The 25593-nt window shown below is 43.6% G+C and overlaps 1 protein-coding gene across 1 annotated transcript in view; it reads right to left on the reverse strand.

Annotated features, from left to right (window-relative positions):
• Positions 1-3370: 3370 nt before the first annotated feature.
• LOC142956817 (glypican-5-like) overlaps positions 3371-25593 on the reverse strand; it is an 87674-nt gene continuing 65451 nt past the window's right edge. Inside the window, exons 8-9 of the mRNA XM_076098564.1 lie at positions 19260-19401; positions 3371-3738 (exon numbers count right to left, since the gene is read on the reverse strand). Coding sequence (XP_075954679.1) covers positions 3551-3738; positions 19260-19401 — 330 coding nt within the window. The 3' untranslated portion in view covers positions 3371-3550. The remainder of the gene's footprint in view (positions 3739-19259; positions 19402-25593) is intronic.

A 25593-nucleotide genomic window follows, 5' to 3' on the forward strand; every position in this document is an offset into this window, starting at 1 on the left:
GTGGTGAGACTCGGAGGGCCACTGTCGCCTGAAACATTGCCATCAAATGCTTTTATAATCACTGTGGAGGGGAAAAAAAGACCAGTGTTACCCTGAAGACCAATTATAAGCTATACTGCAAAAAACGTTGCTTCTGTCCCATTGTATGGCTTGATGACGCCTCTGGCTTTGCCTGGTGATGCTAAAATAATCCATCAAACGTGACATACACCTACTTTAGGCCATAACGTCACTCTATTTGAATCTCATTGTGGGCATTCTAGCAGTTTGTGCACCACCCCGCCAACTTGTTTCTGCTCTCACTAACAGTGGCTCTCTTCGTGCTTGCTTTGTGTCTAAATGTGTCCAACAGTAGCTGAGCTAGGCTAATAGTGATGCTAGCACTGCAGCTGACAGCACAGAGTAATTCAGGGAAATTATAGCCCATGAATAGACAAAATCCCCCCCCCCCCCCCCCCCCCAATGGGTCAGCGAGCAAACGGTCACTGTCGACACTGCTGTCATCACGGCTGACTGTCCTTTCCAGCAGCAAACCTTTTCCTGTCTTCTGCACTCTCACACTCCCCTCCGCCTCTATTCCTGGTGCAACCACGGACCGATATGTTCAGCAAGAGGCTTCCTGGATGCAAATAGAGAAGGTCAGACTGAGACGGCTTGCCCTGCCTACCCCCTCATAACTCAGTCCAGTATGGTCAATGAAACAGTGGTGTGTTCTCAGGGACAGGAAGCAATGTAATCATAGTTAGCCTACTAAGTATTGGTTTTGAAGTAGCTCAACATTTTGGGAAGATATAATACCCACCTTTTTTGAGTGTTACATGACTCTCATGTCTGTGAGCTATCTATGGAGCAGAGGGCCAGGAGGCGATTAGCTTAGCATACGGACTGGAGGCAGAGTGAAACAGATAGCCTGGGTCTCTCTGGTTCAAAAATACACTTTGTAGTACCATCCAATGCTGCAGGCAAATTGAATTTGTTCCTCAAATCTGATTTATCAGACAGACTGTCGGCACTGGTATCTGCAAGTGATGAGATCAGATTTGTGTGTCAAGACATTGCCAACCAGTAACTACGTAACTTCGCTGGTGACACGTCTTTCCAACGCGAAAGCATCTGTCCTCTCGTCAGCGATGGAGCCGACTGTCAGCATGACATCTTTAAGAGCCTTCACACCTACACCTGTCAATCAAGCACAGTCTGTGCAAGCCCACACAGTCCTAGGAAGAGGACTATTCACGAAAAATAAGTATGTGCGATAGGTGTGCAGGGCCTTTATGGACATATTTTCCAAGCAGTCTGTTGTGAGTGATACTCTATAAAGGAGAGGCTATCGAGACAAGCAAGAAAAAGAAAAGCAGAGCTCAGCTATCCGGTATTGTACTGATCCAAAAGAGAGGAAATGAGACACAAAACAAATGGCGAGTGACTTCAAATATGTACATTTATACACATGCGAGGGTAAAGGGCCGTAAGTGATCGGTGGGTGCAATGAACGACAGTCATGAACAAAACGTACATGGAGGAAATCATATGAACTAAACAAATGTGGTTACAGAACACATGGTGTGACACAGTAAACAGCTAAAATCTCCATTCTCCATTAACTGCAATGCTTTAATGTATAATTGTATGTATATGCAAGTAGTTAAGCGGGTCATCCTTCTTCCACTTTTAGGCAGAGCCAATGGTGAGTTACTTTTCAACAGGGAGAGGAAGACTTGTTTACAATACAGGCTTGTTAGTGGAAGAGGTATTTCACTGCACATGTAAGTGTATAGACCTATTTAGCTTAGATACTGCATCTGCATTTTAGGCATAATCAGGTTTAATACCGTATCTGCATAGCATTGACCAAACATTCATAATCATTCACACAGGTACTTTTCCACACCAGTACATAAACCATCCTCATCTACACAAGAGAGACAACAGGTATACAGAGGAAGCAGTTGCACAGTTTCTTTGTTGAACCTCCCCATGAGGAATGATTTAAAACAAAGAAGGATTTGCTTTTATTCTGATGGAATTCAAAGGAATGGTCTGCTTAAGAGTGAGTGAAGAGACATTAGAGCTTATTTGGCAAAATGTATGACAAATTCATGAAAAGAGACTTGCATAAGGGCTACCACTATACTGGACAATAGATGCAACTAACTTTGAAAAAAGAAACATTCCACATGTCTTTGCGTGTGTGTGTTGAATTGTATTTGAATCTGCTTGTGATGAATCTGCAGCCCAACTTTCCTTATGATTTCAAGTACCAAGCCATCATTTGAGTGAGGAAGATAAAACCTGATGTCCCGTAAGATGTACTGAAAAACGCTTTTGAGAGTTTTTGAGGCTTCCCGGAGAAAGGCCTGATCCTACCTAATAATTATGATAACTTGGTAGGTCATACATGCATTAATGTGCAATTCAACGAGCAAACACACAAAACTGGATGCACAATAAACATTAGTAAAATCAACAATGTACAGGCTTTGTTCAAACACCCAAAATGTATCCATTTATGTCAATGGCTTAATTTGGAAAAATGATGTGCATTCCCGCTTTATTTTTTTACAGAAATTTAATCTCTACAGTTTTTTTATATGTAGTATGGAGCAGACAAGCACAGTCCATTCATAGCAAAGGGAAAAGAAAAGATAACGCCATTCAGCTCAATCAGTTAAGAGCTTTTTGTTGAATCAGAACCTCATACACTCCATCAAATCCTTCCACTTATATACAGTTACATACTATACACACCTAGTTTCTTTGCACAATGTGTTCAGCCGTGCCAGTGCTCTACCTGTGAACTCATTACATTCTAATCCCCGCCAGGGTACGCAGTCATTAGAGTACATCAAATCTGCTGTTCTGGGCCAGGCACCTGGGAATCGATCTATCAATCTATCATGCATTCCTTAATCCTCGAAAAGAAAATGAGTAGAGTTTTCAAATGAGCTGAATTCTTCTGCATGACTGGCAAATGGTGCAGTGGCCGTGATGAGTCTTTTTTTTATTTTTTTTTTTTAGCCTCAAAGGTTAAGTAAAAGCCATCCGCAGAAAAAGAAGATGGCTGTATTTGTACTGTTCATGGGTAAACGTGTACGTGAGTCTGTAAATGTGTAAGCGCTTTTAAGTAAAGGTCCCGTTCTAAGCCTCAAAGGGTATGCTTGTGTGCGAGCGGCGGGGCTGCACTGGTGTCTGTATACGCAAACGTCTAGCACCGAAACAGCCTAGAAGAAGCGGCCTAATCTTTGTAGGTGAGCGTGCATAAGATTAGCTTGTGAAAACCACCACATTGGTGATGCTGCAAGACAACAGGTTCCTGCGAGAGCCCCCCCCCCCCCCCCATCTACAGTCTCCTACAACGTTGTCCCTCTTCTCTTCCACGCCTTGTCTTGCTTGCCAGTTCATTTCGTCCAGCATTACCATCCAATCCAAGCACGTTGAGGACAGGAGTAAGGATGCTATGCTGGATATGTAAATGATATGAGTGTCTCTGTGCATGTGTGTGGTTCCTAGAAAGGGGGGCAGTGGGGGATTCACGGAGGGTGCGCTGGCATCAGAACAGGGTCCACTGCAGGCAAAGTGCAGCAAAGAGCAGTGCAAGGCTCCAGGGCCGTGCCCAGCTGGCGGACGGCGAGCCCCCTATCACCTTCACTGAGGGGGGCTTGGAAGGGTTCTCATGTGGGCTGTCACTGCCGGGCTGTCTCCCAATGGACTTTCCTTCACTTGAGACGTCTGTATGTGCTGTAAGAGACAGGGAGAGGGGAAGAGAGAAGCAGACAGAGATGAATGGTTCGGCTCATCAATGTAATCATGATAATCCTCTTTAATGTTCAGAGTCCTTTGGGCTTGTAAAACTGTACATAAGGGGCTTATCATCATCCAATCACCATTCCCACCATCTCAACTCCAGGGTTTTCAAAAACAATCAGACATGAACAATTATGTACGATTATGTCTGTTACATTTCAAAGAGAGTTCATTTTGCAAAACAGAAGAAGCACAGCTGTGGGCGTTTGAGTCGAAAGCGCCAATAATGTATTTTGAAGAGTGCTTCGAAACGTTTTAAAAACGCATTTACAGTGCCACATAATTACTGTTCAGCAACCAATGCACGTTTATATGTGTTCGACCAAGTTATACCCAGCAAACACGTGCCGCCATGCACTGTGTTTATCTGCCCCGTGGGACACGGCGAAATAAAAACTGAACTCCCACCGGCGTCATCATCATCACACACATGTCATGATGGAGCACTGACTGGGTGTCTAATCTCCAGCAGCAGATGACGGACAGCCCGAACTGTGTTATTACTGCCAATCAGAGATAAATCAGGGTGATGAGGGCAGGGCGGATATTAAGCACTCATTTTAATCACAGTCCCCGCAAACACACACATGGAGTTTCACACACACAAACGCTTTTTCTGCTGACATCGGGTGAAATCCGTTCCTTAAAGTGGACTTCACTCATGTCTCTACACCCCACTGCTCTCCCAGCCTCTCTCGAACTTCATCATCACCCTGGCACTGAACACAACTCGTCCCTCTCTTTATCTCACTTCCCTCTGGGGTGTGACATTGTGTTGATGTCTCTAAAATCCAAAAGGAAATGACTCCTTCTGCTCATTACCCATCCTTCTTCCCACTCCTCTTCACAGGATCCCAGCCGGACCCAGCCCTGCCCAGCTATATACGTCAATGAGACAGATTAGCACCCTCAGCACAGCAAAGTGCACCGCACACTCTCCGTTGCCAATAAAGTTGACCTGCATGACTAAAACCTCACAAGTGTCGTATATGTAGTGTGAGCCCCATGTGTAGGATTTACAGGCTCTCGCTGCAGGACTTGTGTGAGTTCCTCGAGAGGGACGGGATGAAATACAGAAAGAATCAAATCGAGACAGAGGTGAACGATAACGTGGCCTTGTGTTATGATTGCTAGTTATCGCTAGTACTGACAGTGCCAAAGCCCAGTGTCAAAAAAACCTCTCTTTAAGTTGTCACTGTCACAAAAACAGGCCAAGTTTGCAAATCCCACCAGTGTGTAAAAATGATCTGTTTAGAATGCAGTTGTCCAATTAAATAGCTACTGCTTCTCCCTTGTGGCGACTTGACAGCCAGGTGTGTGTGTGTGAAGTTGTCAGATATTACAACCATATCAAAAATATAAACCATGAAAATGTATAGCACTCCACGCAAGGATTTTGAAAACCTAACTAAATCCCTTACAAAAGTACAAAATGTATTGCTCTTTCAAAGCTGTCACCCAATAAGATTCTTGTTTTTCTTTCACACCTGGCATGATCATAACATGTAATTCTAAGAATACATTCGTCTGTAAAAAACGCACATCAGCCCATCCCAATTGTGCACTTGGGTTTGCATGCGTGCCTGTGTATGCCTGTGTGAATAGGGCTAGGCAGGGCTCTAGACAGAGGAGTGCGTTCCGAGCCAATGCTTTTTGTTGTTCCGTAGACAATAGACAAAGACATCATTTATCCCAAATCAGACTACTGTTATTGTTTCAATGGAAATGGGCTGCATCTCATCTGGGAGATGTCAGAAAACAGCATTTGAATGGGCCAACACAACACCAACACTACTCTACTGCAGGCTAACCAACTGGCTAATTAATGAAGCAGTTTTTTGCCAGAACAGCCAATCACGGCATAGACGACAGCACTGCCAACTTGTTTTTTTTTTTTAAAGTTCATATGTAAAGGTAGGCCTTGTGGAATGCATGGTGTTGGAATGCTTTGTGATCTTTGAAAATAAATTGGACGCCATAAAGTGAAGTTACAACACTGACAGTCGACACCCATTAAACTAATCATCCAACTAGGTCCGTTTTATGGCAAAGTCAAACGAGATAATTGTGTAGAGTGCTGCCAGCTGGGAGGGGCATAAAAGAGAAGAAATAAAAGAGATATCTGTGTAATTTACTTTATGTCTCAGTTACTTTCAAATGCCAATTCATTCATTAATAAACCAAAGCTCACAGAACACCACACATACCCTAAAGAAGTACTCCACAATGAGATGGGGGAGAATACACTTTAAGATATATTCATCATTTTATACAGAACATGGAGGTAATGCAATAATGTGTCATATTTATCTTGGAAACATAACTTTAAAATAACACATCTTTAAAAGGTTCTGTATACGACATAGGGACCTGTAATCCGAACTTTTGTGTGCTTTGTAAACGTAGCCGATTCAGCCGTGCAAACATTTTAGTGCTTTTGAGTCCCAGTGAGTTTTGTTTTTCATGATTTTTTGCCATATCACCGAGCAATAGTTGAAAATAATGGAATTGTTAAAGTTATAAAACGGAACATTAGAAGCAGTAGAAACTTGACAAAAAGAGTATGTTATTATATTAAGTCTTTATTTAGGAGGTACAAAGAAATGAAAAATCAGAAGGGCAGGAGGATCATGGAATGTGATGTTGTTGTCACAATGAGACAATGTTAGCAGTTAAGCCGTGCTTCATAAACTGGCTCATGTGTAAATCCCCCAAATATGGTGGTGGTGGTGGTGGGAGGGGGGGGACCAGAGGGTGGGAGGGAGTCAAAGATGACGGAGAGGGTTAGAGGAGGAAAAGAGTTAGTTTGCCTTTTCAGTGTGAGGATGAAGATCCATCGTCACTTAAAGTACATCGAGGCAGATGGAATCATTCACCCCGGGCGACGTCAAGGCTACGCGATGGCACATCAACATGCTTCTCCCATAACAACAACAACAACAGTCACTGACAGATGTTCCCCCACCAGTTAAAGACAAATGCGATTCGATTGGTAAAAAAAAAACAGGAGAGAAATAGTGACAGAGATAAACAGGGTGCCCGAAAGCCGAGAGACAAACCGAAACCGGGGTGCTAAAAGGTCTGTCAAGACGACAGACCTTAACGTCTGTGAAGTGTGTAAATATGTGTGCGTGGACCCTATTCTAGTACAAAGAATGGATTGTGGTCTCATTTGCCATTAAAGCCTGCAGCGAGCAGGGTCAAGGAGAGGAAGAGGATGGGGGATCATGTCACTATGAACGTCTGAACATCCAATCTGATATATATACTGCAGTAACTACACTTACAGCACAAACACAGCTCAACCCCGGCCTGTAGATTGTTAAAGAGGGATGTTCTGTCTTCTGACACCTCGTTGACCTCTGTGTTGGCCGTGAGTGTGAGAAATGGTTCTCAGTGTCCTCTGCCACTAATGCCTCTCCAGATGGGCAGATTGTGTGTTTGGTGGAGCCTCCATTTCTCATTGGCCAAGGAGCAACAACAGCTGCTTCTAACAAGCCTGTCCGCAGCAGTGAAGACGAGGTGGACCTCGGGCTCTGGCCAAGATGGGGGGATGGGAGGGGAGTGAGAGAGGAAGGGAGGATTAAGGGTTGGAAGGTGGGTGGGAGGAATCACGAACGGCGTTGGCCATCGCGTCTTTGGAAGAATTCGGAGTGACAGAAAATAGCATGAAGGTTATTTGGGCAACCTTGTCAGTTTTCTACTGCTCTCTCCTCCCTCTCCCTTTCTCTCTCTCTCTCTTCCCTTCTCTCTTCTCTTCTGTGTTTCTCTTGGTTAGCCAGCACACTGCTGCCGCACAGATTAAACTGTCAAACCAATGCAAAGGGAGGAAGCAAACAATCCTCCCTCTGTCTTCAACTGATAGGATTTAATCTCTCTTTTCCTCAACATGTCATACATGCTGAAGACAATAATATAACACAAACGCACACAATATACATGCAGGCACAAAAGCATACTTATACGCTCATTGGGAGGAGCAGTACAGGGGCAAAAGGTTTATTAAGGGATAAATTAGATGAGTTAACCCAGGAAACTGTGGTCCATCTGTGTTGTGTGCGTTTGGGTGTGACTGTGCTGCGCAAGCTTGCATGGGACTCTTGGGTTGAACACTGGCTGCAGAGCTGTAATCCAGTGAGGAATGCTGCTACTGTATAGTGGGGCTGAGCAAGTTGCCACACTATCTACACTACACTACACTGTACAGTCATTACAAACATAAATCTGTGGTCCACTCAAGTCAATTGACAATACATCCAAAACTCAGCTGCCCGTCTGCTCTCCCACTCCTACACCAGAGATCACATCACCCCAGTTCTTCAAAAACCTCCACTGGCTCCCCATACAGCAAAGAATCAAGATTCTCCTCATTACATACAAAGCTCTTCACAACCTTAAACCCCTTTATACCTTTCAGACCTTCTGCATCGACACGCTCCCATCCGCAACCTCAGATCCGCCAACGCCAATCTCCTTACCCCCCCTACTCTGTCCAAGCATCGGACCTGGGGGGTCCGATATGGAGGCAGCAATGGAGAAGGTCCCCCCCCCCCCCCCCCCCTCTCTCTGGAACTCTGTCCCCCAACACCTCAGACATTCTCCGTCACTCACCACTTTCAAAACTGCACTTAAGACTCACCTATTCAAATCTGCTTTTAACCTGTGATGCTAGTTATGTTTGTTTTTGTGCTGTTCCTTCCTGCTTTATCATCTCTTTTGTTTGTATTGTAATTGCTTTTATTGTTTCTGTTTTTACCATGTAAAGTGCCTTTGAGTACCTTTTAAAGCGCCACACAAATAAAATGTTTTATTATTATTGTGTTAATTTTTTTTCTATTTCACTGACTCAAAATCAACCCAGAACTGTGATGTAGCGACTCCGTTTAATTAACATACTGCTGTCCAGTGTGACTTGACCACCCACATAAGTTCGGTGAATAGAAGACTTTGTCCTGTTTATCATATGCCTGAAAGCACCGGTGGCAGTTTTCACTCTTCTGCCTGCTGTGTACAATTACAGAGACGGTCAGAAAGGTGGAGGTTTGATTTATGGCACATCGAGGGAGTGTGGTGTAGGTCAGTAACTTCCTCCGCACTCTCATTCTCACCATCTTCCTCTCTCCCTGCCTTGACCTTCAGGGTCTTCTCCCCACTAAGCGGTTGATGGGAGACCGGAGCGGGGGGAGGGGGGGGTTCGGGGGGGGGGGGTTGTAAAGCAGCTCAGGGGCCTGCGTTTTGACAAGGCCACTGGATTTGCCTCGCAGCGATGTTTCATTAAGTGAGATGACCTTTGACATTTTCTTTCTTTTTACCACTCACACAGGCAGACACATAAATGTAAGCATGCACATGCAGGCGCAAAAAGATTTACTCCTGCCCATGGTGCATGCACATACACTGACGGACGTGCTGTTTGAAATTAGCAGCGAGACGTTATGTGATTGGCGAGTCGCCCCTCTCTACATTGTGTGCTTGGTTCTGGCATGACTTCAAGACTTGTGTGCATGAGCAACTGTCCCTCCCCCGTGACAGCTCTGCCAAGCGGCTGAATTATGACACTGTTGATTTGCTAGATCAATCCTTATTTGCTGTAAAACTAGATCTTTATGCAATAGCCAATATGTCTGTGAAGCGCAGGAGCCAGCTCACCGTTTTCTCAAATGCAGGGAAGTCAGTAGAAATGATTTGTACCATTACTCTCTGTCATTAACAGGGACAGAGCATTTTTCCTCTGATCCAACCTGATGTGTGACCTGATGTGACCTGATGTGTGACCTTTGCCAGATATTTGCTACCTGCCATCCATCCCTTTGAGAGCAAGAGACTCTCTGTTTCCCAAAGGGAAGACAGAGAGAAGACACAGATGTGGGACAATGTTCCTCTACTCCCTTTTAGTACAAGCACATATTTCAAAGACATTGTAAAGGTTTATGATTGTAGATTTTCCCCTAACAATTTCATACACTTATGCCACTTTGTGTAGATACAGTAAGATGTCATCTGGGCTTTAACGAGTTATACAATACTGATACATAGAGGACGTAAACAGGGGCCATTCTTACTCCTTGGTTGAGCGCTATAATCATTTTCCCACAACACAAGACTTGAATGCATGAGGAGTCCTATGCACACCAAGGCTATACAAGCCCCTTCTTATTCTTTGTTAAAGCCGGCATTACAAGGACACAGAGCTATCAGTCAGCCTCCAATCAGACCTTTGGACACCAATAAAAGGCCGATGCCGCTCTTGGAGGCTATGGATCATGGGTGTCCAGACATTGTTTGGTGTTTGGTAGAGCTGGAGAAAGCTAAAAACCCTTCTGGGTCACTTTGTTTATTTTAAGTCTCCCACACACTCACAGACATTCACCTTTCTAAGCAGTCTCTCAACATTTCCTTATCTCCTTTCACACACACTTTCTCACAAAGAGGGGTAAGGTTGGAGGGTGGGGAGAAGGGGAGGATGCATTTACACAGTTCATTACTAGCCATCCATCTCTGTGCTGTTTTTGTCCACGACTCGCTCTTTATGTGGTGCCGTGTCAGACAGGGGCTCCTTGCCCCGTCAAACTAATCTCCCTATTGCGTATTCTGAGAAAAACACACACACACACACACACACACACAAACTAATTTCTCTGGGAACTGTCCCTCTGGTTCACAGGCAACCTATATAGGGCTTGGTACAGGGTCTCCAACGGGCCACTCATGGGGTTAAAAGGAACAAAAATACAGGGGCACCAGTGGGGTACACATTAGCCTGCAGCTAACCTAGCAACGGGCATAGCAGCATGGCAACTCCAGAGCAGGGATAAGTGCAATGGAATCTGCCCAGTGCGATTCTTGGCTGTGCTAGACTATTAAGCTCCTTGGCAAGATTAAGATTTACTCCCCTATAGACACACACAAACACATACACGCAGAAACAAATAGGCGAAAGAGGCCCTGGGAGGACAGTGACCTCCACCAGTCAATGTGACAAGAGTCTCAAGATGGAGGGGGAATCCTGAGGAGAAAAGCAGCCTCTATGCAAGAGAGCAAGCTAAAGGCCCAGTACAAACCCCAAAGTCTGACACACAGGATGCACCACATTCCTCCAGCAGAACACTGATTTTGCACGGTATATGCGCTCGGTTGCACACAAACACACACACCTAACACTGCACCTGCGTGCACTCGAACACCAGATGCTTCATCGCATTGGCAGTTGTTGGGTCGTCCTTGCAGACAGAGAAGCGTGAAAGACGCAGAGACAAACTCACGTTCACACTCTTTTGCTCTTTCGCGCACATTGCACGGCGCGCACACACACACACACACACACACACACACACACACACACACACACACACTTCATAGCCATCCATTATAGTCAACGGGAAGCGCACATCAGGTAGCAGTCAAGAGACACTGTCGTCGTGTGTGTCTCCTGACGTAGCATTTCACACATGGATCCCTCCGCTGCCTGCTGGAATCAGCCAAGCAGTACAGAAGTCTCAAGCTGGATACTTTCCCCCGTTTCTCTCTATGATATTGTGTGCGGTCTTGCCTTGAGCAATCAAGAATCCAATGACACGTTCAAACCCATTCAGGGCTTGCTGTTGATGTTCAAGTGACACTTAAGGCCGTAACGGCGGAAGTAGGGAAAAGAGGCTTTAGACTTTAAACTGGCTTTAGGCTTTAAACTGTCTTTTACGCACTGCCCACACGAAAAAGTAAAATGCAGAGAACGGAATGCAGTCTTGTGTTGCTCCATGTGACTAGCCTCCTCTGAATTAAACTGATCTAAGTGATACTTGCCTTTTCAACTTCAAAGTCAGAAATCTGTGTGGGATAGGAAAAAAAAGTTGTGATGTTATAAATGTTTGATTTCGAGGGGGCGAGTCAAATACTTTGATGTAATCTCATGGTTGCGTAACCGACTCCAGTTTCAGAATCAAATTGCTCAGAACGATGCATAAGTGTATAAGTCTTCTGTCAGTGGCCCATCCCGTCTGATCTGTAATCAGCTGAAGCAGTGAAAGGTCAGCCCCCTTCCAGTCCTCCGGCCTGACAGTCTGTCCCAGGTTCAGCTCTAATTGCCACATCAATTATGGATAAGGGAGAGGGGCTTTGTCGCTCCCAACACTGGTCAATAGGATAGGCCTTTAATGAAGTGACTTGTCCTGCATGCATTGCGCTTTGATGCATACATATATATATATATATATATATATATACGGCCGCACACAGACTCGCACTGCAGGTAGTCGATGCTAAAAATTGGCTCATTGCTACCAACCTCCATTATCTGACCATTCGTGCAATGCTAATGCACCTCCGCTATCTGAAACAGATACTTTGATCGAGGGTTTTCTTTAAAACCAAAGTTTGCTTCTTTTTAGTTTGAGAAGTACCTGTCTGGGAAAATCCCTCCCCAACTCCTTCCATGCTTTCTCTCCTAGTCTGTATTTCCCCCTGCATACCAGGCTGAGCTGAGACAAAGAGGATCAGACTCATCCCTGCTCATCCTTCTACTGTATTTTTCAATATCAGTGGAATGTCTGCCTTTATTTGCTCAGTGCTGTGTTACAGAAGGAATGTCAGTTTCTGTGTTAGTAGCCAGGGCTGGGCTCCAGGCGAATCAAGAAAGTCAAGCGGGTCACTCACGCAACTCAGCTCCCACCCCCATCCTCCCACCCATTCCCCATCCCAACCCCCAGCAGAGAAGCCCAGATACGGGCATTAATAAAGCCCAAAGAACCTAGGGCCATCACTGAGTCGCTCAGCTGTAGGTCTGCCTGTCTAAATATTTCCAAAATGAATTGAGTACTGATTAAATCGGTCCCAATGACAACCCAAAGGTTTGGTCGAAGCCTGACTGGGGGCCCGGGGTGGAAGGGTGGTGTGCAAAAGTGTTTTGCACACAATAACATACAAGTCATAGCCATTGAATTTGCAGCTTTTAATAAAGAACACTTTATGAGTCTGGACACCATCTTTAAAATGCCATTTACTGCTTGGAAACCTCCACATGTTGTCAGGGTTTCTTGTTATATTAGTGAATAACAGCTACTTCTGTGCTCGTGCAGTTAAGACTTTTATGTGGCTATGGTATCAGACCACTGAGTCTCCAGCATTCCTTGCTCCTTTGCTGGTAAACTTCATAGCAACCATACAAAATCCATTTTCACTAACTTCCGAGGCAGTAACTCCCACCACTTCCTTTAGTTTATAACCTGTTGCCACACCAGAGATCCTTAGTGTTTCCAAACGCCCCAAAGGTGTGCTGGAGAGGTTCAATCATAAAGGCCTCACTGATACTGCTTAGAAAGGAAATGATGATGCTGGCTAATGAGAACCACTCTCCTCTGATGACCACGCGCCTAGGGAGCCCTTCAAGCTAATATGCTCTCAAAGTGCCATAAAAACCACAGGGCAGAAAATGCCAAGTAAGGATGAAAAAAGTAGATCACTGAAAAGAAGGGTGGAAGATGGTATAAAACGGGATGGATGTGCGCAGCAGGAAAAGGGAGACGGTTGATCACAATTGCGAATATGTACAATAAAAATGTGCTATACAGTGATTATAATAAAACAGAATATCTTGCTGGGTACTTTAAGTGCTAACAAATGGGTTTGGGCACATATTAGTCGAAAGGATTATCCCTCTATTACTTCTGTTTGGAGAATATCTTTCCCCGTATTAATTTCATAGGGAATGATAATGAAATTTCTCTAAATCATTCACAGATTCTGTCAAGACACGTGTTGAGAAAATTCCGCAACGTCACACAGGACAAATAGATGACTCTGCATATCTGAGTGAAAATGTGACTCACTCCTCCCACATCCATCCGCAAACCAGACCATCTTCCTGTCCAGCAAAGCCATCTCTGATCCTCTTGTTCCTTCTTCTCCAACCCTACGCTGCCCTGCAGAGATCTCTCTCCGCTCCTTGAGCTCCAGATGAAAGGCTGAGGGAAATGGCAGTCCTACTGGTAATATCCGCACCGGGACAAAGCCAATACATCTGCTGGCCAGCCGGCCTCTGCACACGCCAGTCCCAAGGGGACACGGCTCAGTCCAGGGCCTAGGATGGGAAGATCAAGGGGTTGGGATTGGTTCGACCCAACCTGGCAGGGTACACAAGCACCAAATCCCCCACCCACCCTCTTAACTCCTGTCTCTCACGGTAGATTGAATCATAGGTCTGTATGTTGCAATCGTCCTCTCTGAACCGAAGCCCTAAACATCATATTCTCGTGTTAGCCGTACTTCCAGGCCTCTTGTTACATCTTGTCCCGTCATAATGCTCTATGGTATTACCCCCTCCATTGTCGTAACTGTCTCAAACATTTTCTTTCACCTCTACCTCTCACCCCGTGTCCTCTCTCAGACCCCAATTTCGCTGCACATCACCCTTAATCTCCGTTCGTCTCTCCGTCATGCAAGTTTTCGAACATGAAAGGCAGGTGTGTGCTGTGTCCAGGGCAACAGCAGGCTGTAGTGGGCTTGGGGCCGATCCAGTGTAATCCGGCTAACACTGGTGTAGGTTGGCCATATCCTGCCCAAGCAGCCGTGCATTTCAGGAATGCTCTTCCCCAGACAGGGTGAACAGCTGCCGCACACCTTTTTTCCCTTTTCGGCTTTGGAGAGAAGTTCTCTCCGGGCCTTTGACATTTGGGTGCAAGGCAAAGTCATTATCTATACAATACTATGCAGTCATTTTGAACAGCCAAGTGGTAGAATGGAGTTCTCTACAGGAGTGTTTTATACAACTGTGCATAGCGGAATATAAACTGCATATTACAATGGACATTGATAGATGGGGAGAGCAGATTTTGCACCGGTGCCCTTCAGCCTTAAATTCAAAATCTGCTGATTGGAGCCTTCTTATGCCATAGAATCCCACTTCTTTAAATGTCTTTGAACGTATGTATGTGTGTGTGTGTGTGCGCGAAGAGTATGTAGAGGAGAAATTCACAACTTACATTACACTCCATTTTCTTTGAAAAAAATTCCACAAAACTAGCAGCTGTGAATTTAAAATAGCATTCAGTTTACTTTCCCTTGGGGTCAGGTTTACACACACTCACACACACACACACACACACACACACACACACACACACACACACACACACACACACACACACACACACACACACACAAACACACTTAGAGCCAGCTGTTTCCTTGGGGTATGCAAGGAGAAACAAGAAAATGTAATATATTTGTCCGTCTGCTCAGGAATAACAGAAGAACACTGATCGACTGGTGAATCTTTCCCTCTTGTCATATCTAGACGATTATGTTCTTTGACAGGATGGCAAAGCACAACAATCATCGCTAGTGGCTTCCTGCTAATGGAGAGGTTTGGCCACTGGAGTGAAGAGTGTGTGAGCAACGCCGGATGTGTCTTCACTTTCTTGATGAGCTCACAAGTGTGCCTGACAGATGGTGTTTGTTACCAAAAGAGAGTTGTACTTTGGTGGCTGTGTGATTCACACTTCTTCGCAGCGCATCCCTCCGGCTCAATCGCAGGAAGTGTTCAGCCATGCATTTACTTCTCTTCCTCCTCTGAGATGGTTAACCTGTTTGTGTTCATGACTCCTCACACCTTTGTCAGGCAGATTGCCTCAACAAGCAGCACTAACAATACAGGAGGAGTAGCAGTGCTGAATGCTTTTAAATCTCCCACGTTCCATTCGTAACTCTTTCCTGATCCGAAAGGTTTCACGAAAACCAAAAGCAAACTTTTACTATGTATTCACTTTCAGTAACAGAAAATAAAATAACATCTCTTCTCTTTGATCTGTTTTCTCAGATCCGCACAAAAGACCAGAAGAGAAAAGACTGCGCCTACTCTGCCAGATACTCAGATACGGCTGCTGGGCTCACGGAAGCAGACAGACAGAAATAAAGCACTGATCTACCTTTTGATGCACAGACGTTTGGAGTCTCCTCTCTCTTCCTAATGGAGAGATAGTGGTCTAAAGTGCCACTGTGGGTCTTTTAGAGATTAATACGTTAATGAGCTAGCTACAAATGAATAGCTCCTTTGGAAGGAGCAGCCTTAAGTGTTCCCGGGCTAATAGAGTTAATAAGCCATAGTCACGCCACAAAATGCACCACAGACGAAGCTCTCATTGCTGAAGGGGGAAGAGAGATGATACGGTTCATTAAAGATTCACTGATTTATTCTTCTGTTCATGGCTGTGGTCAAGGCCGTTCGTACATGACTCGGACTTGTTTAGTTGGCGCACAGAGTACACTAGCATGTCTCCAGGCAAGAGGAGCAGGATTTGAACCGTGATCAAACAGGCATGAATGACATCATGCAATCCGACAGCTAATTGGAGTATTTGGAAAATAATGGGACTTTTACAACTCTTGTCTGGAGTTTTTTGCCCATTTGTGATCCCTTATTTAGCCGGACAGTGTCAAATATTAACAATGTGCTCGTTTTTCATACGGTTGCCTACTTAGGTACTGTGCGTGTGTAGAAGCCTTTGCATTGTTAAACATGCTTTCAGTATGCAGGAGGCTACACGCATGCATCCTATCTCCTTAGTAAGACTTGCAGAAGTTCCATCAGATCTGAGTGATGACAGAGACAGAGAGTCTGTTCTCTGCTGATTAGCGCTGTTCATTAGCTCGGTAATGAAGTCTCTCTGAGCACAACAGTGGGTGGTCATGCCCCCTTTTAACATGGACCTTGGGAGCTCCGCCACAGCTAAACAGAAGCAAACAAGTACACAGACAGATGGGAGGTAAAGTATGCCTCTTGGCCCTATAACTCATTTCAGCCTCACTCAGCTAATGAATTCCAATTTACAGTCAAAGTTGATGTTTGGATAATCAATAACAGTTTAACCAATATTTGCAAAGTCATAAGAGAATGAGAGACATTTGGATTAGTTTTTTTTAAAGATGACTTCCCCTTCAATATAATGTAAATCCCATTGAGATGCCAGTTAGAGAAAACAAAGGAGTGTGTGAGTACAGCATGTGACTGAAAAATGGAATATAGAATGCTTATTACCATAGTCGTTATCTACCAGAAAGCTTTGGAAATTGCAGCAGCCGAGTTCAAAAAGCCAGGCTTGGCTGGTGTAAATGAATTACATGCCAAGCGTGAACCAGGCAGCACAGGACAAGTGTTGCCCAGCTCTTGGCATCCTTCAGAGAAGTGAATGACTGTCTAGTCAGTGTTGTCTAATACTAAGGCCAATGCAGTATTTTGTCTTTATAGATCCCAATAAGCCAATCACACCTTTCCAAGAAGCATGAATTTGTTACTTGATGACAAATATTCTTTTGGAGGCTAAAGGACAGTTGTGCAGGCGACGGGGCTCACCAGGATATGGATTTATACTTTGAGCACAGACTAATGGGTTTTGTTCTGTAAATCTCAGACAGTGGTCTTGATTGATTATCCCCCGGTGTTGGGATACTGCTGCTGCTGTCAGAGCTCTAAGAAAGGCTGGTATGTTTTATCCACATCGCAACAAGGAGCAGGGCAGAAAGGACCTGTTCAGAGCTGTGTGGAACAAGGAATGTAAAAGCTATTGATTGGTGTATTAGCTACATTGTCGTGTGGATAGCCTTCTCGCTACCCTTTGGTAAAACTAGACCTGTAGTTTTAAGATATGCTGACTGAGTATTATTTTTTCACATTAGTACATTGCAGTACCTAATACCTCATAATAGGATTCTAGTTATTGGTTCCAAAACTGTTTAAATCATTTGCATTTTCTATCGCTGTTTCTAATTTACTTTTAGTACTAAATTCCACTGCAAGTAGTCAAGTAAAACTGCATCGGGCATAATGCATGTTACATAAGTCAAATGTAAATTTCATATTTAGCCTGTTACGAGTGAAATTAATACGTATCACAGGATTAGAACTTGAAAAAATGTTAATTTCACTGTCTTTAAAGTGTTGAAAATATGGCCAAAGAAAGGCTGTTAAAAATGTTCATAGACGTACACCAATACCTTTTGAGTCTGGCGATCCTATTGATCGCCAGACTCAAAAGGTATTGGTGTACGTCACCAATAACATTAGTTGATGCTGTGACACAAGTAACTCAAGAAGGATAAATGGTTTGTCGGTATGTGAAAAGGCTGTTGAATGTCTTTTGGATCTTTTTATTTTGGGGCATTTCTACCTTTATTTTGATAACCGAGAGTGGAAATGTGACAGGCAACGAAGAGAAAAACAGCACTAATGACATGCAAAAAAGGTTCTAGACACAAATTCCAAATGGGGTCGTTGTGATTACATGGTCTTAAACACTTAGGCCAATCGTAATAAATCGGGTAATCATCAAAAGGCACCTTAGTTAGCCCTCTGTGGAAAATGTGCTTGTGTGCATTTGTGTTGGACTGAGTAAACACGGTGCATGTTACGCATGGAGAGACTGCTGAATCAGTATCTGGCATTTCTGCAGTCTTGCAGAGTAATTGGGGAAGCCAAAGAGGCTCGGTTTACTCCAGGTGGGATCTTATCACCGGGCCACTCTTCATTGTGGCTGCCTGTCTGCTTGCTTGGACATGTAAAAATGTCATAACTCTCATAGCGAGCTGGGCACCTGCTGCTATTGTATGCATGTATGCGTGCATATTTTCTCCTCCATGTTGCTCCCTACTCCCTCCATGCTAGCAAGACAAATGCTTCACAGCCAACAACTTTGTTTAACTGTGTCGGTGTAAAAAAGCAACATGACAATTAGGGATGATTAACAAGAAGCTTCTGCAGGAGATCAGATCATTCTCATTAAAGCCGACACAAGCCCCAACACCTCCTCACTGCCTGTGTGTGTGTGCTTGAACAGCTATCTTTATGAGTTCAGGTTAGAATTTACGTTTAGGTTAGGGCTGGGGTCAGGCATTTAGTTGTGATGGTTAAGGTTAAGGTAAGGGGCTAGGAAATACGTTATTCCAATACGTGTCCTTACAAAGATAGAAGTACAAGGTTGGTGTGGTTGTATGTGTGTGTGTGTGTGTGCCCGCTGAACTAAACTGGCTTGTTGCTCCTGAGGATCTTATAGGAACCTCATGTGCCACAACCTTTGCTGTAGCCTCAAGGGGACACAGTGGGCGAGGATGGCAGTGTGAAAATGTGTTTCAAAGTATACTTCCTCTGCCATGTATGAGGTGCATAAAAGAGTGACTTTTGTGGAAATCAATTCAATGCTTACTGAGCTAGAGAAAAGAGATACTGCCTTGTAAGAGGCAGTCCTTGGTGATACATCGCACAAAGTCAGGTGATTGAAGGTAGATCACAATTAAAATAATAACAGAGATACGATAAATCATCACAAAGATTGGTGTTGACATCATGTGGAACGTGGGCGATAAAAAAAGGGTAGGGTTCTTATGAGCAAAGTAAAGGAATCATCAGTTTTGCCAACAATATGTGAAAATGTGAGTGTTTGTGCATGTGGACGTGGGCAAGTATTACTTACAGGTCTGGTCTTGACCGTCTCCTGAGGCTTGACATCCATCTTCATCATCACAGTCTGTGGTGCTGCCCTCCTCTATTTCCCCACTGCCCAGCTCATCCCAGGCCTCCATCTGGCCCAGTTTTGGAAACCTCTCCTGGGTTTCCTGAACCGCAAAACACAGTAATAGGAGGTTTATCACACACTGGTTAACATTGAATGTCCATTTGGCTATGTTTACAGCACTGGTCCTCAAGACTTCTTCAGTTATCATATATAACTCCGTAGGTCACACAGACAAACTGAAATGCAAATATGAAATACATTTGCATAGCAAGTTATAGATCTGGCCAGGTGTTTCCCAGTGGAACGTTATGGCTCTGTATGTATGTGTGTGTCCTGCTCTGACATATCAATCCCTGTAAATGTCAGCAAGGGCCCAACAGATGGTGATGTGTGGAGCAGTGTACAGTGAGGGCCCTGGGTGGTAAGATGAAGCTTTGCATTTAATTACAAGCCCATTTTAAGAGGAGCATTGATTACAAGGTTGAAAAAGAGTTTTTATTAGTGCTGGGCAACGATTAAAATATTTAATCGCGATTAATCGCATTGTTATGGCAAAGTTCAAAAAAACAAACAAAAAAAAAAAACAACAACAATTATAATAAATTTAAAAAATGCATTAACGCGCGATAAAATAATTGTCGGCGTTAATTAATGAATGCGTTAACTTGCCCAGCACTAGTTTTTATACTTTACTTGCCGAAGTTTACGGGAAAACAAATAAATTACACAATACTGTAACAAGGGTCACCTTTTCGGTGTGCAGTTTATTTGAATGGCAATTACAATGTATTTTCACTTCACTCTTGCATTTAACTGTAATCAACACATGGACCTATAGAAACCATATCACGGCGTACTCTAACACTGTTCTGCATGAAGACTTTCTCCGCCTGCAGCGTGGAGGACCACTCCTTATGATGTTCGCCGCTCTCAGCATGGTGCCAACTAATTGGACCACCTGCCGGTCTTTCCTGCAGTCAAGGTGGTCTTTGTTCCATCGCACCATGTCGGACAAGAAGCTTGCGTGACTCAACAACAAATGATCCTTTTGGAGCATGAGGCTAAGAAAGTGGCGTGAATACCAGATTTGTAGAATATGTGGAACTGTAGAGACAAACACAGTCTGCTCATTTTGTCCATGCTTTAGGTCGGATACCTGCGTACACACAAACATTATTAAACATTCATGAGAAAGCTGACAAGATCAATCCTGGTACACAGCTGACCTTCATGTGGAGGCAGCAACCACTAAAGACATGTTGAGAGGTGGGTGGGAGGAATGGGGGTGGGGTTTTTGGGGTGTTGAGGGATGACTAACATCCTTTCCATTGACACGTGACTCTGCCCGTCACTCAACACACCTGACAGCAAAGGTGACATTTATCCAGTTGTCTTCTGAGCCTTCAACACCCCAAAAAGAAATATTTCATGATCACTGTGTGCAAGTTACAATCCTTAAACAAGGACATACTTTCCTTTGAGTTAAATGTGAACATCAGCATGCCAACATGCTCACAATGACAATAGTAACATGCTGATGTTCAGCTGTTATCATGTTTACCTTGTTAAATATCGTAGTTTAGCACCTAAACGTTTATTAAATAGCACTAACAGCCGAAGCTGATTGGATTATGCCATTAGTTTTGCCAGTGTTTGGTCATAAACCGAGGCATTGGACGAATTTGAATTTCGACCTGATTTTACCTGCGCAAAATGAAAGGTGAGGGGAGCACCGAAGTCAGGATACATCATCTGGGGACCACAAATATCTGTACCTGTATGTCATGGCAATCCATCCAATATTTGTAATGAAATTTCAAACAAACCCAAAGATATCCTCCACTTGCTGGTACGAGAGGAAAAGTTAGGGGATCACCAAAGGTACAAAGGATGATCCTCTGAGAACTAAGAGCATGTGTACAAAAGACCATGATGATTCATTCAGTCGTTGATGAGATACTTGGCTCTAGACCTTTCTTGGAGAGAATATTTGAAAAAATATAAACCCAGACAGTCAAGGCCATAAACTGACAAGTAGAAATAATGAGGATCCCACACTAAACTTGGCCAGTGTTGACGTGTGAATGTTTGATTGTCAGTGGTAATTCTGCGGCAGTTCAACTGGTGTCAAAGTCATCAGAAAAGCAGTCATGAATATATTTGTATTCTTTCTGTCATCCTTACCAGAGCAGTGATAACCGTTATCTGCAAGCGAGAGGAGACGAGACGGATCCTGACACAAGCGGGTACTTTTGTAACTCATTACTACATCAGTCGCGCATTCCGGTTTTAGTTAATGTGAAAACGCCCCCCTCTCTCACACTCAGGCCTGAGTGAGTGAAATAAGTGCTACTGTGAAATGAGTCTTGTGCAACCATAACAGAAGGCCGGCCTTAATGAAACTGGAGAGGGCCCTTTAGTGGAAGCAGCTAAAACATATTACTTATGCTCACCGCAACACAAAAGGAAAAAAAAAGCCATTGACAATAGCTGGAGAGCTCAGTTTTCATAGATGGACAGTTAGGTACAAGAGGATTACTTAGAAGGAATGGGAACAATATTACATGCTGGTTACAGTATTGCATTTTATAGTAATGGATTGGCTCACATTACAACCTGTTGACAGGCTCTTTGTGTGTCCTGCACTTGCTCTGCCTGTTTTCAAGCTGCAATGTGATCTGTGTTAGAAGAAGGATACAACTTTGGTTTGGGGACACATTAGGAGATACACTAAAAATCCTCGCTTTGTGAATTATATGAAGTACAACGAGTAATGTGCAAAAAAAAAGTTATCTAAAATGTAAGTATCCATTCACTGCATCAATCCAAATATTTTAGCAGAAGCCTGCAAGGGAAAGATAAGTAATAATGGAGGATAGACAGCAAGAGAGAAAACATCTTCCTTGGTTCTGAACAGCAACCATGATAAACCCATTGACCTTTTTTATTATGTAAAGCAACTAAATATATGCAATGAGTTTCGGAGGAAATGCTCTGCTGAACAGAACAATGTGTGTACTAACACCATCCAGATAACCGTTTGGGTATTGAGCTAATAACCGTGCCGTTCAGGGGACGTTTAACACAATGCTGCTTGGCCCAGCTGTCCTTAGAGCATGTTAATTAGAGAAGGAATCAATTAAGGCGTCGTCGCTGTGGAAACCACACTCCGGCCGTTGTAGAATTGTTGGATGGCTGCTGTCCAATGCAGCTTGTTTTGACTATGTCAGGACTGCAAAACTGCCAGAGCTTTTTTTGTTATTTCTCTCTGTTCAAAATTTCAACTCTACTGTGGTCTTTTCAGAAGTAACACACAGGAAACTTAACTGTGGTATTCCCACAGCATAGTGAAGAAGCAAATGTCTAATTTGTCTATGAGCTAAAGGAAGAGAGATAGGCTACATGTATATTATTATATATATTCCAATATGAGTTCTTAAACAGTGTTGAATGCATAATGTGCAGTGAATATTCTCTCTCCCACCTGCTTTTTGATTGACTGTTGCTGCACTGAGGACTAACTCTGGGTTTCAATGAGTTCCTTGACTGTGTTTCTCAAATTGACTTTTTTTCCCCCCCAGTTTTCTATCTTCTTTAGAGTAGAAGCAGGATATACATTCAATGCTGAGCCGTGCAAGTTAATTTCAAATACAAAATGCAATGTATGAAAGGTAAATGTGAAGAAGTGGGCAGAATATTTTAATAAAAGCAGACGTCTCCTGTGCCTTTAACCCTCCAGGGACAGATGTCTTCGTTCTCACATGCCTCTGCCTTCTCTCACTCTGTCATGCAAAACAATGCTCACTATCACTAGGCTGCTGCATTAGATGGAGCTTTGCTGTATCAGAACAGGCTATTGATAGAAAGAACAAGCTTTAGAATAAAATAAACGTGTAAGCTCTTAAAGGGGAACTGCGTCCATTTTCTAAATTCATACATGTTATTCTAAGACAGTCCAAAAATATTACGAAACATGAACAACTCTCTCCCGAATCCAAAAACGTAGGTCCTTAAACTCAAATTTGTGATGTCGTCAAGTGTGGAACTGCTCCATAGAGAATTAATTGGGAGAGATGATGCTGAGAGCACCCAGGGGGGATGTTCTGAGTATATGGGTACATTTTCTGTTTCACAACTGAGAAAACTACCACAGAATAAAGCTAATTTGGTAATATAACATTGCATTGTGGGATATTTAATGCCGGCATTGTGTCCAGTGGTTGCATACTGGAATATTTCAACGGATATAGTATGCTAATCGTGTTATATAGGTCTCATACTAAGGTTTCTGACAGTTAGTATGTTAGTATGGAATTTGGGACACAACCACAGTCTATGAAGCAGCTCCAGACTCTATACTTGATCACATCACAAGTTTGAGACTAACTTCTCTGTCATGAGAGTAGCTCATGTTCACAAATATTGATTGAACTTTCTTCAGTATTGGAAATAACATATTGGAATTCTTAATTTAGGTGGTTTTCCCCTTTAAAAGTTAAGCTATTTCCTTACTTTTTAGAAAACCGCTCTGAACTTAACTTAGTTGAAGGGTAATAAGTTCTTTAAAATATGATGCACGCTGGTGACCTGTATTTTACCTGTTTAATTAACGTCTTCATCATCCCAAAAGACCCGTTTCTGCTGTTACATGTAGAGTAAGTCGAGTGGAAGAGAGTTGATTTTATGATACACTGTTTGTCCTCCTGAATAAATATCATTAGCAGGTGTAAAGTGAGACACAGAAATCTGACATTTCAGATCATCCGAACATTTCGTATCCACTAACAACACGAGAACTGAATCAAGAGGAATGAGGGGAATGTGAGAGTGTGGGAGTGTTGCAACTTCGGCTCAACTTCTAACTAAGGTTGGCAACTGCAGGTGCCAGGTAAAACAAACAAGATAGTGACAGACTGACAAGAAGGAAAGAAAGACAGACCAAAGCAGAGAAGGGGGGATATAATACTAAACTCGGACCTGAAGACTGAGCTTGTAGTTGTGCAAACAGGTGAGGGGGCTGAGGGTGGAAGAGATGAAAAAGAAACAAGATGCCAGCCTTTGCTTTCATATTACCCTGGAACCCAAAGACAAATCAGTCATTCCTATAAGGCTTTGAATAAAATCCCCCAAATCATAAAATATGTGCTAGTTCTCCTCTCACCCTGCCAACTCATTCCTCTCTCTCTTTCATTTCAAAAGCATTCTTCGGTTATAGGATGATGGGACAGGTTTGAGAGCATCACAAGCTGAATTCCTGCATGTATTTGAGTCCATGCTGGTCACACGAAAATCAGTACTGCCAGCAGAAACCAATCACCTTCTGAAAGAGCTTGGAAAAGAGACAAGGCTGAAAGACCGTGTGTATGTGTGTGTGTGTGTGCAGCTTAACTAGGAAGCTACTGTGGAGGCACATTCCAGTTTTATGTGGAAACAGAAAATCTGATTATGAAATGTAAAAATGTGAAATGTGGTCAGCAGGGATGGAATATGAATACTGCAACTGTCGCAGTCGTTGCGTAAGCGTGTCTGTGCCCGCGTCTGTGCATGTGCATTATGTGGGATACTGCTGTCAAACTAGTGAACTGGGATTGTAAGTCACAACCTTTGTGTGTAACAGTATCACCTCATTGAGGCCAGTCGTGGTAAAACTGCATATGTGGACGGGGAAAAAGGAGATGGGAAGGAAAGCCTGGAGGAGACTGAAGGAAAACGTGACAAAGTCTACAGGTCTGCTGAAGGAAGTCCTCCCTACTTTTAAATCAACATTCTCTCCATTCTCTCACATGCTGTACAGGCTCATAATGCTTTTGTGTAAAAGCAAACATCAGCCGAGAGACAGAGTACGCATGAACTGTATCTATTTTTGTCAGTATGCGTCCCTGGCTTCAGAGGCAGTAGCTGCAATTCTCTGCACATCGCCGACTGCCTGACCAGGAAAACGCGAGTGTAATTCCTGAGGATGGGTGTGACGGTGTGTGTGTGTGAGAGAGAGAGAGAGAGAGAGAGAGAGAGAGAGAGAGAGAGAGAGAGAGAGAGAGAGAGAGAGAGACTTCCAGGAAAAGGGACAGGCAGCAAACAAAAGTATCTGTAGATTACAGCACTGCTCAGCCATCCATATCTGCTGATTCTGGAACAGATATGATGTATTGTTTGTGTGGATTAATAGTGGACGTCATGGCCAACCAGTTTCCAGACAGTACTTAATTACATACACTTTGACTGGAATATTGAGTAAGTTTGGGACTGGACACTAATAGTAGTTTTAGAGTCTGGACTGCAAGCAACAAACCTG

The sequence above is a fragment of the Anarhichas minor genome, unplaced genomic scaffold, assembly GCF_050575085.1.
Source record: "Anarhichas minor isolate MPS153535 unplaced genomic scaffold, ASM5057508v1 ptg000024l, whole genome shotgun sequence".
Taxonomy (NCBI): domain Eukaryota; kingdom Metazoa; phylum Chordata; class Actinopteri; order Perciformes; family Anarhichadidae; genus Anarhichas; species Anarhichas minor.